This window comes from Sceloporus occidentalis, unplaced genomic scaffold, assembly GCF_023333645.1.
Source record: "Sceloporus occidentalis isolate IW3139 unplaced genomic scaffold, rSceOcc1.0.p SCAF_1, whole genome shotgun sequence".
Lineage (NCBI taxonomy): Eukaryota > Metazoa > Chordata > Lepidosauria > Squamata > Phrynosomatidae > Sceloporus > Sceloporus occidentalis.
The window spans coordinates 138,802,405-138,817,343 of NW_028316981.1; the positions used below are offsets into that span (position 1 = coordinate 138,802,405).

Consider the following 14,939-nt stretch of genomic DNA (forward strand, 5'->3'; position numbering starts at 1 on the left):
CCAGTGGGAATAAAGCTATGGCCATTTTTGTTTGTGAAGACAAATATATGGAAAAGATAAAGATTCAAATTTTCAATTTTTTTTATTCAGGGCCAAATAATGTCAGGTTGAATTGGGACTAAATCCCAATCATCAAGCTGGGCTGCAGACTAAATGAGGGATCCCCAAGACCTAACAGTGTGAGTGAACATTTAGTGGTTTGAGTGCTGGACTACGACTCTGGAGACCAGGGTTTGATTCCCAGCTCGGCCATGGAAATCCACTGGGCAACCTTGGGCAGGTAACATGCTCTCAGCCTCAGGAGAAGGCAATCACAAACCTCATCTGAACAAATCTTGCCAAGAAAACCCAAGGTTGCCATTCACTGAAAATGACTCGAAGGCACACAACATACACACAAGACCTACCAGCTCTAACATGTTGTTGTTGTCGTTGTTGTTGTTGCCTCTAAGTAATTTTTGATTCATGGTAATCCTAAAAGGGACCTGCCATAGAGTTTTCTTGGCAAATTTCTACAGAGGGGGTTTGCCATTACCATCTCCTGAGGCTGAGAGATTGTGACTTGCCCAAGGTCATCCAGTTGCTTTTTATGCTTGCATGGGAATTTAAAAACTGGTCTCCAGAGTTGTAGTCCAATGCTTAAACCACTACACCACACTGGCTCTTTCTGTAAGACTTTAGGGGAAAGGAAAAAAAGAATGAAAGGTTTGGTCTGTCTTCCAGTCTCCTCCACCCCCCACATGTGTGCATGTGTACATATGTTTAAACACTGTCTGTCGTTGCATGCGTGCATGAATAAGAGAGGATGGGGAGGGCATGAAGCAATTCAAATACCAGAAAGAAGTTGTCTCCAAGCCAACTGGATAAGGTTGTGGATAAGATAGAGTTGTGAACTTGGGACCCTGCCATGTACATATTATCTCAGCCACTGTAACATTTGTCCTTTTCACTCTTTTGCGCTTTCTGAGAAAGATGTTTGCTCTCCTGGGCTTAGTGGCTACCCTGCTTGCCTTCGGAACTGCAGCCCCACTACATGGAGCAAAGAGCCTCAACAAGCTCCTTCTGGTCTCTTTCGATGGTTTTCGGTGGAATTATGATCAGGATGTGGACACTCCCAATCTAGATGCCATGGCCAGAGAAGGGGTGAAGGCACGTTATATTACACCTCCCTTTGTCACCCAGACAAGCCCGATTCATTTCACTCTCCTTACAGGTAAGTGCCTGGTCACCTGGAAGAGACTGTTGGAGGTGGTGAAATTGGACACTAGGAATCAGACACCTAAATCCAGCTGCTCATCTCAGTTATGCTATATCTCTTGAAACAATGGAAACTTGGGGGCCATTCAGACTACAGAAAAAAAATGGGTTTGAAAGCGATTCTTGCGCATGAAGTTCATATTGGATCTGAATCCGTCACAATCCATGTCGGGGCTTGCACAAGGAAATGCCCCTTACACTGAGGTATCCAGATTTGGGCTAAAATTCGTCTTTTCCCAAAAGACTCGGGTTGCGCGAAATTTGAACTTGTCCTCGATCATGATCGGGGCAAATTAGGGAGGGATTAGGGTCAGGGGGCGGGCAGAGGTCAGAGCATTCCCTCACATCATCAGAAGGGAGGGGGGAGGAGGTGGAGGAGGAGGAAAGAGCTGGAAAAGGGGGAATCTGGATGCAAAGATTCTGGACAGGAGGAAAGGGGGAAATCAGGGGTGACTTTTGGGCTGCAGAGGGCTGTCAGAGAGAGGTGGGGGGTGGAGAAAGTGATGAAGGAAGAGGAGGAGGAGGAGAAGGAAGAGGAGGAGAAAGGGGCCGTGGGAGGAAGGGAGCCATGGAGGGGATCCTAAAACGGAGCAGGAGGAGGAGGAGGATGAAGGAGCTGGGGGAAAGGGTCAGTAGGCATCCCCGAGGAAGGAGAGGGTCTGAAGGGAGGAGGAGGAGGAGGAGGATTTCCAGTGGGAATTGGGTTGCGGGGCTACGCTGGGGCATGTAGGGAAATCAGGCTGCTTGTTCTACTTTCACTTCCTCTTGCTCCTGGATGATGATGATGATGATTATTATTATTATTATTATTATTATTTGTGTTATATGAGGATGCTACAGGAATGCCTGCGCTGCATTTCCATTTTATTCCCAATTGATTCCATGGGTCTACTTTAGTTGGAACTGACAGGTCACACTCTCTCAGCCTCAGTGGAAGGCAATGGCAAAGCTCCTCTAGCAGGAGGAAAAGGGTCAGGTCAGGTCAGGTCAAAGGCATGGCACGAACGGAGCTCACATCAGGCACCCCACCCCCCTTTTCATATTTTTTAAAAATTATTTTTGACCAAATATGCGCATGATTTGTTTTCTTGAGGCAGATAGAGCAGGGCTAGCAGCTTGTGCACTTTCCTTTTTCTCTGCTCTCTTCCAGCAAAGGGGAAATGTTGCAATTGATACAAATGTTACAAATTCGAATGTTACATTTTTTTGCTCTTGTCAATTAGACAAAATGATACATGCTTTTGCTACTGAATTCAGAGGCAGCCCTGAATTGCTTTTAAAAGCAAAAAAAAAGAAAAAGAAAAAGAATGCATGGCAATTGCATCCTTTTCTGGCATTTCTGAGGTGAGGAATTTATTATTATTATTATTATTATTATCATCATTATTATTATTTCATGTGTAAGAGGCATTCTGGGGGCAAGGAGTGGGGGATGCATTAGCTTGCATGGGATTGAAAATGGGGACAGGGGCAGATCTGACCCAAATGCCCACATATACACGCAACACACAAAAAAGAGGTTTTAAAAAAATTGACACTTTGGGGCATTTTGTGCATGGCTCTTTTAAAAAAAGGAGGGGGGAGGACACTTCCGATGGCCCTGCAAAAACGTCACCATGATGATCGCTTGATTGACAGCAGGCACCTTTGGCAGCAGGCACAGAATGCATTCGATTTAAAATGCCCCTCTTTTTGTAGTGGGCACTTGCTAACGGAGAGATTCAGGGGAGGGGCATCCGAATCAGCCCAGTTCCTTCCAGTTTTTTGATGCCAATCTGAATGGGGCCTTGGTAAGTCAATACTTAAGTAAGTTCCATTGATTCAAGGAATCTGATCTAGAGAGAACTCACAGTTGGACTTAGGACAGTAACAACACTTAGCTTTTTCTTTTTAAGATGAAAATGTCCTGGGTTAATCTTTATGTACATTGAAAAGGTACAGCAATGACCCACCTGTTCACCTGCCCTGACTCATCCTGAAGTGTGTGACAACAATCTACTCAGCTGTCAGTATTTAACTTATCTACTTTCTACCTAATAGCACTACATCTGAGGACAAGGAGATAACACACCTGCTAGAACAGAGCTAGCTAGGTAGTCAGGAGTCTGTCAGACACACATATATTTATCTAGATTGAGGTGGTCAAGTGTAGCATTTCAAAGGTTGGACTAGCTTGCCCTTGTTAGCATCAGTGAGAGATTATGAGAGATCCAATTCAATGACATCCTCAGGACCACATTTGCATGCCCTGGTCTAGAATGTAATTACCAAACTGAAAAACTAGATCTGATCTGCAGAGCTTGGAAAACTACAACTCATCAAATCCACCAGTCAGTATGTGTTAGATCAGTATCCATTGTTACTGTATAGAGTCACTTGTTGTTGTTGTTTGCCTTTAGGTCCGTCTGACTTATGGCAACCCACAGGTTTTCTGGGGCTGAGAGTGTATGACTCACCCAAGGCCACCTAGTGGGTTTCCATGGCTGGGCCGGGAACTGAACCCTGGTCTCCAGAGTCATTGTACAATGCTTAAACCACTATGCCGTGCTCACTTTTACACCACTTGGGTAGTGCTAAATAATATCACTAGTGGGAATGATATCATAATCAAGGCCTAGCTCACCTTATTCATGGCCCATTATCTAAATATGTCATTTCATGGCCAATTATCTGAATCCATAGCTTCCTTTCCTGTGCATTTATTAGACAAATGCAGAGGTAGCATATTGTGGGGTGGGTGGAGTCAGCTGAAATAAGAAATAAGGGAAGCAAGTGGAAATAAAAGACTGCATGTTTCTAGAGACAGAAGGGAAATGAGAAATTGGAGATACCCTTAGACTAGACTCAATGCTGTGCTATGCTAGGTGGTTAAAAGCTGAGTGACGCACTTGAGCAGTGACACACTTGTGTGTGTCAGGAGTGGCAACTGGGCTACATTCGAGAGCTCATCTAACAGTACTTCACTAAAGAGGTAGCACCCCAGCTGAGCAGATTTAAGCTACATCTACAATGCCAAAATAATGCAGTTTGACACCACTTTAATTGTCATGGCTGAGTATTATGGAATTCTGTGATTTGTAGATTTCTGAGATATTTAGCCTTACAGCAAACTACAGATTCCAAGAATCTAAAGGATGGAGCCATGGTAATTAGCAGTGTCAAACTGTATTAATTCTGCAATGTGGCAGTACCCTTTGATGGAATAGCAGCCAGTCCACACAAGAACCTCTGGTGCAGCTCCCTCCCCCCAACTTGCCTTGAAGCAAAGATCCTGCCCAGAACACACACACCTGCAAAGAGTGAGGAAGGGGCTAAAGGCGGTGGCTCAGCTCCCATGCTTCCCAAAGACTTTGACCTGCTGGCTGGAAATCCACCCAAAGGCACTCAGAACAATTGCTCATCTGTCCTGGGTGGAGAACATCTAGGAGGGTGTCTTTCTGCTTGGCAAAATGAGGGTCAGACTGGATGACCCTTCTGATTCAAGGGTTCTTATTAGTTGTTTACGCTTTCTGCCCTGGAGCATCACATCCATACTTAATCAAAGCTCAACTAAATGGATAAAAAATATCAGATTTCTGAAAGGACTGTGTGGGGCATGACGTTGTTATTGGCCCTTATCGCACGATGGTTTTTGCAACTCCAGTCCAAAGCCATTTGCGACCCAGTCATGCGAATTCACGTTATAATGTGATAGATTATCACGTGTGATTGCTTTCTATGATGAGTCATTCTGAGGCCAATCCTAAATCAATCCAAGGTCACTCCTGATGTAGGTGAATTTGCTGAACTAGCAAATTCAAAAATCTTTTTCCGAGGTCAATTCGAATCCAGTTCAATTTGGTCTTGGTGTGGAATGCAACTTTGCTTCGGTTCTAGTACACACACACCCTACAACTTCAAAGGTGCCACATTTCCTATGATGCAGAGCTGCAATTTTGCTCCATTGGCTTCCGGTACTTCTTCAAGAATGGAGGATACATTTGGATGTGCCTGAGAGGGATGACTGACACGGAGGACACGTTTGGATGTTGCAGAGAGGGATAGGATGAATGACACGGAGGACACGTTTGGATATTGCAGAGAGGGATAGGATGAATGACATGGAGGACACATTTGGATGTTGCAGAGAGGGATAGCATGAATGACACGGAGGACACATTTGGATGTTGCAGAGAGGGATAGGATGAATGACATGGAGGACACATTTGGATGTTGCAGAGAGGGATAGCATGAATGACACGGAGGACACGTTTGGATGTTGCAGAGAGGGATAGGATGAATGACATGGAGGACACATTTGGATGTTGCAGAGGGGGATAGGATGAATGACACAGAAAACAAATAAAATAGAGAATAAAATAGAAGGGAATAAAAAATGTGAAGCTAGCATTCACATGAAACTGGAACCAGGAAGTGGCCCCCTTCTTCACCCCAGAAGTGCAAAGGTCCACTGAGCATGCACAAGAGTGCCAATTCAAATTGGTGAATCCGCATGGTATGTACTGGTGTGATAATCTATTTTGCACTTGCTCCGCTTTGCGTCAGGAATGACCACAATTTCGCTCTTCACGTGTGATAATCACGTGAATTGCCTTGGATTGGAATTGACTCTGCTTCCCCTTCCTTTCGGAATGGCTTTGGATTGGAGTTCCAATTTCACATGTGATAAGGGCCTTTTTTTTTTTCAAATTCAGCATCCAAACATAAATTAAAAACTGCTCCAGTATTGGAAAAGTTTTTCCATTGCAGTCCAGTGGTTATTTTTGTTGCTGTTATTCATTGTCAGAGACAACTTGGCATCATAGTCTGAGTGTTGGACTACAGCTCTGGAGACTAGGCTTTAAATCCCCACTCGGCCATGGAAACCCATTGGGTGACCTTGACTGAGTCTCACTCTTTCAGTCCCCAAAACCTCATGATATGGTCCCTCAGGGTCACCATAAGTCAGAAATGACTTGAGGGCACACACCAACAGTCTTTTCCCTCTGAGATGGGAAGTGAAGACAGCGTACAAAAATGAAAACAAATGCAGATAAAGAAAAGAGTTCACATCACAGCTGGCAGTTTTAAATTTCTTGTTTTACTACAGACCAATCAGAAATCCAAGGAAAGCTGTGGGGGGAAAGGACTGAAACACAATTTTCAAATCCAATCAGCATCAGATCTGCACCAGACAAAATTGATGAGTCCATCAACGCTTATGCCAAAGATTTTTCTGTGCCACAAGATTCCTTTATACAGGTTGAAAAGTAACAGCAGCAAAATGAAAAAACCAAATCATGTATATTTTGCATCTGCTTCGCAGTCTAATGTAACTGTTGTTGCTGTTGTTGTTACATCCATATAACAGGATTTTCTTGGCAAGATTTCTCCAGAAGTGGTTTTGCCAGTGCCTCCCTCTGAGGCTGAGAGAACGTGACTTACCTAAGATTACTCAGTGGGTTTCCAGGGTCATAGTTAATGCTCAAACCATTACACCACACTGGCTCTTTCTTGAGGCTTTTTGTGTGTGTGTGTGGTGTGCCTTCAAGTTCTTTCCAACATATGGCAACCTTAAGGCTCATAGGATTTTCTTAGCAAGATTTGTTCAGAGGAGGTTTGCCCTTGCCTTTCCCTGAGGCTGAGAGCATGTGACTCACCCAAGGCCACACAGTGGGTTTAATGGCAGAGCGGGGAATCAAACTGTGGTCTCCACAGTCCCCCCTTATCATGGGGTTTTCTTGGCAAATTTCTTCAGAGGGGATTTGACATCCTCTGAGGCTGGGAGTGTGTCACTTTACTTAGCTGCAAATTGTACATTCCCTGGAAAATAGCACCTAATATGTTTGCAGTCTTTCCCTCCCAACACTTTCTCACCCCCCCCCCCTTAAAAAAAATTTCATAGCTGGGAGATGGAAATAAATTTTAAAGCAGCATTTAAATTTGGACTGTTTTTTAAAAAGTAAATGGCCCATATGCTATGTGGTGCCTTGTCCTCCATTCTGGTTATGGCATCTGATCACCCTGCTCAAGGCTCCTCTGCTGCTTGGCCTTCTCCCGAGAGAGAGCAGGGCGGAAGAGGATGAGGACTGAATTAATAGTAATAATATTAATTATTGATAATTATTAATAGCATTGTAATTAATTAACAAATTAATAATTAATACTTATTAATTGTTAATAAATAATTAGTAATTAATAATAATTCATTATAATAATTCATTAAAACCTATCTGTGGGGGGACCTATCCAGAGGGGACAAAGAAATTTTAGGGGAATGACAGATGACATTACCATCCCTGCTAATCATAAAAACCCCAGCAATTTGACCCTATGATCCCTGGTTCTGTTACACCACTGGGCATGCTGCAAGCTTCATGACTGTGAAGAAAATCTGGCCATAGTAGGATAATTTTCCAGGGTCCAACAAAAACAAAAGGATAAGAGCCTCCTTGGCAAACAACTGGTCACTCATTCCAAGCTTCTCTTTCCCTTGGCAGGAAGGTATATTGAGAACCATGGGGTGATTCACAATATGTGGTTCAACACCAGCACTGGACAGAAGCTCCCTTATTACAACACCCAGGGGAGATCTGATTGGTGGGATAACGGCAGCCTCCCAATCTGGATCACAGCACAAAGGCAGGTGAGCTGTAAGTAAACACACAGTACTTTCAGGAATGAAGTGGGGACATTAAAAGGTATCATTTTCAGGAAAAAATTCTCTTTTGTACACAGTTTTGCATCAGGCCATCCTACTAGGTAGTCACATTCTTATTGCATAACATATTATCACATATAGGCCTACAAACCCATTAGAAAACTGCTACTCACCAGTAACCTAATGGTCTTTCAGTAGCTCATCCAACTCTGTCAATGCACGTATATGGAATAGCTACTGAAAAGGGGGGAGGGGTGAAATACATCCAATAATAAATATAGAATAGGAAGAATGCTCACTTCGTTGGGCAAAAGATAAGACAGGGAGAAATATGTATAGCTTATTTTATATGATTTAGATCATAAACCTAAACTTACTCAGGAGTAGGATGGAAAAGGTTCTGCAGTTATATACAAGTATAGAATTTGGCATTGTATCAAGGATTATTCAGCATCCTGGAAGTCTGATCTTGCTTTTGAGAGAGGAAAAAGGAACAGAATTTGGATACCTTAGTACAATGTGTTTTGGTTTTTTACACAGATGGTTCATTGTGTAGCCCTGGGAATAAGAGGGGAAAAAATGCAGAAGGCACTTATGCTTTGCCCACCGTCATCACTAGATACCATTGCACACGATGGCTTCCCATTCTTTGGGTTGGCTTTGAGGCTTCACTCATTCACTAACAATGCATTTCCAAAAGGGGTAGAGGCAACAGCAGAGATCCTGAGAGCTGCAACACCCTATCACAACTGCCACCACCCTGCCCTAGGAGGGAGATAAGGGGCAGGCACAGCTCCAGCATGCCTAGCCCAGGGACAGATGAGACGCCCTCTCTCCATTCCAACTGCCACCACCCTGGCCTTGGAGGGAAAGAAGGTACAGGCTTGGCTCCACCTTGACTATGCTGAGAGGCAAATGAAGTACCCTCACTTGATCTTAACTTCTACCACATTGGCCTCAGAGGGAGAGAAGGAGAGGCAGGCACAGCTCCACCATGCCTAGCCCCAGAGGCAGATGAAAGGCCTTCCCTTCAATTTAACTGTTACCACCCTGGCCTTGGAGGGAGAGAAGAACTGGCAGTATCTTTTGGGCATGATCCCCTTCCCCACTGCCATTCCCTTATCCTTTTGTGTCATGTCCTTTTTAGATTGTAAACCTGAGGGCAGGGACCTGTTTAATTAACAATTTGTATGCCATTCTGAGAGCCTTTGTGGAAGAAGAGCAGGGTATAAATACTCAAAATGAAATGAAATGAAAAAATTATTTTGGGTGATCAGAAGTAGTGTCTATTTAGAGGTGGCACAGTGGTTAAATGCCTGTACTGCAGCCACTCACTCAAAACCATAAGGTTGTGAGTTCAAGACCAGCAAAGGGGCTCAAGCTTGACTCAGGCTTGCATCCTTCTGAGGAGGTCGCTAAAATGAGTACCCAGATTGTTGTGGGCAAATTAGCTAACAGTTGAAAACCACTTAGACACTGCTTAGGTGGTATGAAGTGGTATATAAATGAAGCTTGTTTGTTTGTTTGTTTATACTTGGAGGCAGGGAAAACTCCCCCCAAAAACATTTTACTTCAGTTGGAACATGTTTTTCTAACTGAAAATCAGTGTGTGTGTGGGGGGGGGGGGGAGTCAATTTTTTGGGGATGCTGGGAACTTTGGGAATTAGCTGAACCTCCCCAAGATCACATGTAGCCTTGGTAACATTATTGTTGGATGGGTCACATGATTCCCACCCTTGCTGTAGAACCATGAGGTCTAGAAAGATAGGATGTCTAGTTTTGCACCTAGGAATTCTGCATTTCAGTCATACACATGCAGCCCTATATATTATTTTATCGGTTTCTAGGTATGTGATTTCTTATCCTAGGGTTTGAAGACTGGCTCACTCTTTTTCCCTGGAGGGAATGCAACCTACCAAGGTGAACAGGTCCATGTAAAGAAGGTGGAGGCGTTCCTTCACAATTACGGCAATGAGGTTGAGTGGAGGCAGAACATCGACACAGTCATGAAGTGGTTGTATGAGGACAATCTCGACTTTGTTGCCCTTTACTTTGGAGAGCCTGACTCTACAGGGCACAAATATGGCCCAGAATCCCAGCAGAGGAAAGATATGATCAGTCAGGTAGATCGGACGGTGGGTTACCTGAGGCAGCGCATCTCAGAAAACAGCATGAAGTCAGCACTCAACCTGATTATCACCTCTGACCATGGCATGGAAACAGTCATCAAAGAGAATGAAATTCACCTTCTCAAAGTGGCAAACTTTTCTTTTCAGGACATTCAGTTTGAGTTGCTAGATTATGGGCCACAAGGGCTTCTGGTGCCAAAGCCAGGAAAGCTAGACAAAGTTTACGAAGTCCTGAAAACAGCTCACCCCAAACTCCATGTCTACAAGAAGGAGGAATTCCCAGAGAGATTCCACTATGCCAACCATACTCGCATCACTCCGCTGGTATTGTACGGTGATCCTGGATATGTGATCCATGGGGTATGTTGGGCTCTACTGTCTGAATGAAAACTTCCTGGTTTCTATTTCCTTGTAACAGCATCTCTTTTTGTTTGTGGAAATGACACTTTGTAAGAAGGCTTTAAAAAACAGGGAGGGAATGAGAATACCAGGCCAAAACATTTTACTACCTGAAGCAGAGCCCAAAGTGGCATTCCCCACCCCACCCCACCCCGTATAGACACACACACACAGAACCCTTCTAAGCAGAACCCCTTTAAAATGTTTTTTGCCCCATTCATAGGCCAAGTCTTGCCTTCACAGAATCAAGTCCATTCTGTTCATCCAAGAACCAAAAAGGGTGAGCAGCACTTCAAATGTTGACTCTGGTGGGAAACCTCATGTTCTCTCAGCCTAAGAGGAAGGCAATGGCAAACCCTGCTGAATAAATCTTGCCAACAAAAACCTAGGATAGGGTCACCATAAGTCAAAGTTGATCTGAAGGTACATAACAATTTATATGCACTTACTGTAGTGTATATGAGACATTCTTCTGAATAGACATGTAAGGACATGCACTGCAAACATTTTTAAAAATATATGTTTGCATCAAATTAATATTTCGTTTTATTTTAAACTATTATAAAAACTAAGAGGCTCAACAGACGGGCAGCTCCGTGCCGCCACCCATCTTTGCATCATTACCGCAGCCACCAAATGGCATGGTAACAATGTGCTGTCAAAAAAAGATGCCTAGCTTTTTTTTGCAGCGCCAGAAATGGGAAAGGGCACACCATGATGCCACTTCCTGCCAGCAACATCTGCATCCATGTGTATGGGGCCAAGCCATGATGGCACCCCTGCCATGTACTAGGGTTCAGGAGTGTGTGGTCGCTCTATTCTCCTGAATCCTAATTTTGGCCCTGGGCCACCGCAAAGCAACAGTCTGTACTGGGCCTTAGTTATTATCAACAGAGTGAGTTTAAGGCTATTACTCAGTTTTAAAAACCAGGAGAGAAAAAACAGCTGACTGGTGAGATTAAGTACAAGAATCAATACAATAGACACTGTAGTCTTAAACACAATTTCTAGGGGACTTACTTCTGAGGAAACATTGGTAGGAGTGTCTTGTCAGTCAATTAAAAACATTTTAAAGTATTTCTGTATCACCTTCCAGCCCACAACGGCTTCCATTGGTCCCAATAAACAAATAAAAACCAATTAAAACAACATAGACATCAAAACATTTTAAAAACACATTAAAATGCTCTTTAATAACTCTTAAAAGCAGTCTAAAAGCATTCCTAGCATCCAGTTATAAAACAATTAAAACAACAGTTTCAAACATTGAATGGCATGTGGAACAGCACCATTTTGGTTGTCTGTGGAAACTTAAAAGAGATGGGCCAGCTTAACTTCTTTGGATAGGTGGTTGTACAGTGGAGGCCACCTCTGAAGGTCTCAGATTTCTGACAGATTCATATGGGAGGTGCCAGTCTTTCACAAGCCATTTAAGGCTTTGTAGGTTAGCCTTGAACTGAACTCAGAAGTCAGTGCAGTTCTTGCAAGACTGGTGCCATATGGTCCCTAAAATGCACTCCTGACACCAGTCTGACTGCTGCATTTTGCACTAGCTACAGCTTCCAAACACCTTTCAAATGCAGCCCCAAGTAGAGTGCATTACAGTAGTCTGATCAGATGGTAACCATGGTGTGAACCACTGTGGATTGATCTGCCTTCCCCAGTTGGTGCCGTAGGTAAAGCTGGGCAAGGGTGCTGCTGTATATTATCACAATGAGCTTTCTAATGGACTCAGAGACTAGCAAGCCATTTTAGGGATGATAATCCAGGAACTGCCTTCCTGAATAACCAGAGTTCATATGATTGACCTTGCACTGCTGGTTTTTGTCCTCTAGAGCTCTGCAGTTTTGAACTTATGAATATTTAGGAGACTGCTAAACAAGCATGGATGTTTACTTTCTGTCTTTTTGAGACATACTGTTTTGGCCAATAACTATCAGGTTGTGTTTACATCCTGATTCCATGCATGTATTTTCAGAAGCAAGTCCTGCTTTGTTCAGTAGACAACACATCCCATGGAACTAAATCCCTGCGGCTTAATCCTAGGCACGTTTCCACAGAAGTAAACCCCATTTTATTCAGTAGAACTCTCTCCTTCAAATGTATGTTTAGGATTACAGCCTTACAGTGCCATCCCAATCCCATAATGTTATCTGGGGAAGGGAGGCTAAAAAGCAGTGGAGGTACTACTCCACCTACCTCTTCCAAAAGAGAAGAATTCTGCCAATGAAGAGCACCAACAACAAATGTTCCTGCTGTACACATGGAAAGCTCCTAATGGTAGTGTCCCATGGCATAGAGGGCCCTGAAATGGGGCACTTCAGAAGCAAGTAGGGTGGTCTTTGGATCTACTAAATCTAAAACCATTCTCTTAACTCAAAAGGGTTCCCAGTCTGGGTCCCTCAGTTACTCACAACTGAAGCTCAAATAATAAATTCCTACACACACTGTTCATTTGATGGGGGTGGGAGATTTAAACAGGGAAATCCCAACAAAACCACCCAACCACCTTCTACCTTAGCCAGCACAAGATGGCAGGACTTGAGTCTTGACAGTGGACAGTAGATTTCATCCTAGCCACACTTGGAATACAGAGAACTCAACCCACTTAGTCTCCTTACAGTCTGTCTCATATTTGCAGCGTACATAGGCTGCACTATGAAAGAATTTGAATGACACTCTGGGAGTACGTGAAAACAGGTACATTTTATTATAGCAACCACTTTGTGTGGACCTTAGATGCTTATTCAGGCATATTCATTTTGTTTAAATCCTTTGCATTAATAGACTAGCCATGTTAGTCTTTATATGAGGGTGGATGAAATCTGGATGTTGCTGTGCTGTGACTCCCAGCAGCCTTAGCTAGTGTGACAGTAGGTGAGGAATGCAGTGAGCCACCATCCAGCAGCATCCAGAGGGGCCACAATTTGCCTTCTCATGCTATATATAGTTAGCAGAGGCCCAATGTAAATGGAATGGTTTTATTTTACTGTGACTTCTTTGTTTTGACTATCTACTGTTTGGCTTTCCTCTCTGGGATTTAAATCAATCCACACACTGCAGAACAATGGATGAAAAATATGCTAATATCTTTGTTTTGTTATTTGCCAGCAAAGTGACTACTAGAAGCTCTCTCTTTCTCTTTCAGAGACTCAAACTGCAATTTAATAAGGGGGAACATGGTTTTGACAATGCAGATATGAACATGAAGACCATATTCCGAGCGGTGGGACCGGCTTTCAAGAGAGGACTGGAGGTGGAACCTTTTGAGAGTGTGAATGTCTACGCCCTCCTTTGCAAACTGCTGGAGATAATACCTGAACCACATGATGGATCCTTGGATGCCACGCAGGCAATGCTGGTCAACAGTGGAGGTGTGGGTTTAGTAAACTTTCAGTATTATAACCACTATCTGGGCAATGAACTGATTCAGTCAAAACTGATAAATTCTAATGAACAAGTCAGTGCTGTAGAATTTCAACGATACATTTAGACAGCTGTTTATATAGATAAGCCCAAAAGAATTTATTTATTTCTTATCTTCTAGTCCTGGACAGACACCTGTGTATAAGGAGTGGTCATAGACTGTGCTGTGCCCAGGCCCCAAAGAGGTTGTAAGGATGAGACTTCTCCTTTGGTTTGGTTGTGAATTTACAGAATTCACAAAATTCAAATACTATAGAAAGTGAAACTGGCAGATTTCACCATTCTTAAAAGATGACTGGAAATTTTATTTCAGTTTATTTCTTATCAGAGTTTATCAGTTTACTGTGATTAGCAAAACCTGTACATGGGAGAAAGAGAAACTGACAGATTTGCACACACTTCGAGATGGATGAAAATGTTGCTTCTGTTTGTTTTCAATCAGAAAATTAACAAAATTCACAAAACTAATATTTGGAGAGGGGGTGACATTGATGGGTGAGGATTTTCTTTTCTTTTGGGTTTTATCTGAATAGACCAATACGCACAATATTCAAATGTGATAGAGAATGAAATGGCAGATTTGCCCATTGTTATTGCCTTAAAGCAGTAAGAGTCCTTTGACAAGCCTTTCCCCACTCCCATTTCATTTCCTTGCCTATGATTGCTTCCAACAGGATTCCTCCATTATCAAAGAGGCAAAGGGCAGCAGGAAAGGAAAACAAAATCCCTGCAAATTTAGGAGATAGCAATCAGAGAACCCAGGTGAATTACTCTGATTAATCAGTGCTTCACTTTTATGATGGAGTCATTAATTGGCTCCCTCTCTGTGTCCCCGCCATCTGATAACAACCTATTGACTTTTGAGCAAAAATATTCACATACAGCTGTCAACTGCCCATGGCACAATCTGCTGCATAATCAACTGCCTTTGGGCTGATCAGGCACTTATGGGAGAAGGGAAACCCATGATAGTCTTGTTTTTCTAAAAAACAAAAGTATTTTTTTCCTACTCTGCTTTCAAATACCATACCTTCTAGCATCACATTTATCTATCAAATATCAAGATGCTGGAAAGTAAGGAGTGATAT

At 43.1% G+C, this 14,939-nt stretch overlaps 1 protein-coding gene across 1 annotated transcript; it reads left to right on the top strand.

Annotated features, from left to right (window-relative positions):
• Positions 1–972: 972 nt before the first annotated feature.
• ENPP7 (ectonucleotide pyrophosphatase/phosphodiesterase 7) lies at positions 973–13,918 on the top strand. Its single transcript, XM_089507957.1, has 4 exons — positions 973–1,213; positions 7,737–7,882; positions 9,766–10,386; positions 13,574–13,918. The coding sequence occupies exons 1-4, from the start codon at positions 973–975 to the stop codon at positions 13,916–13,918; spliced, it is 1,353 nt and encodes a 450-aa protein (XP_089364083.1).
• Positions 13,919–14,939: the final 1,021 nt, after the last annotated feature.

Coding starts and splice junctions, on each gene's coding strand:
- ENPP7 (XM_089507957.1), top strand. CDS start 973: ATGTTTGCTCTCCTGGGCTTAGTGGCTACCCTGCTTGCCTTCGGAACT. Junction 1,214..7,736: donor TCATTTCACTCTCCTTACAG/GTAAGTGCCTGG, acceptor TTCCCTTGGCAG/GAAGGTATATTGAGAACCAT. Junction 10,387..13,573: donor CTGGATATGTGATCCATGGG/GTATGTTGGGCT, acceptor TTTCTCTTTCAG/AGACTCAAACTGCAATTTAA.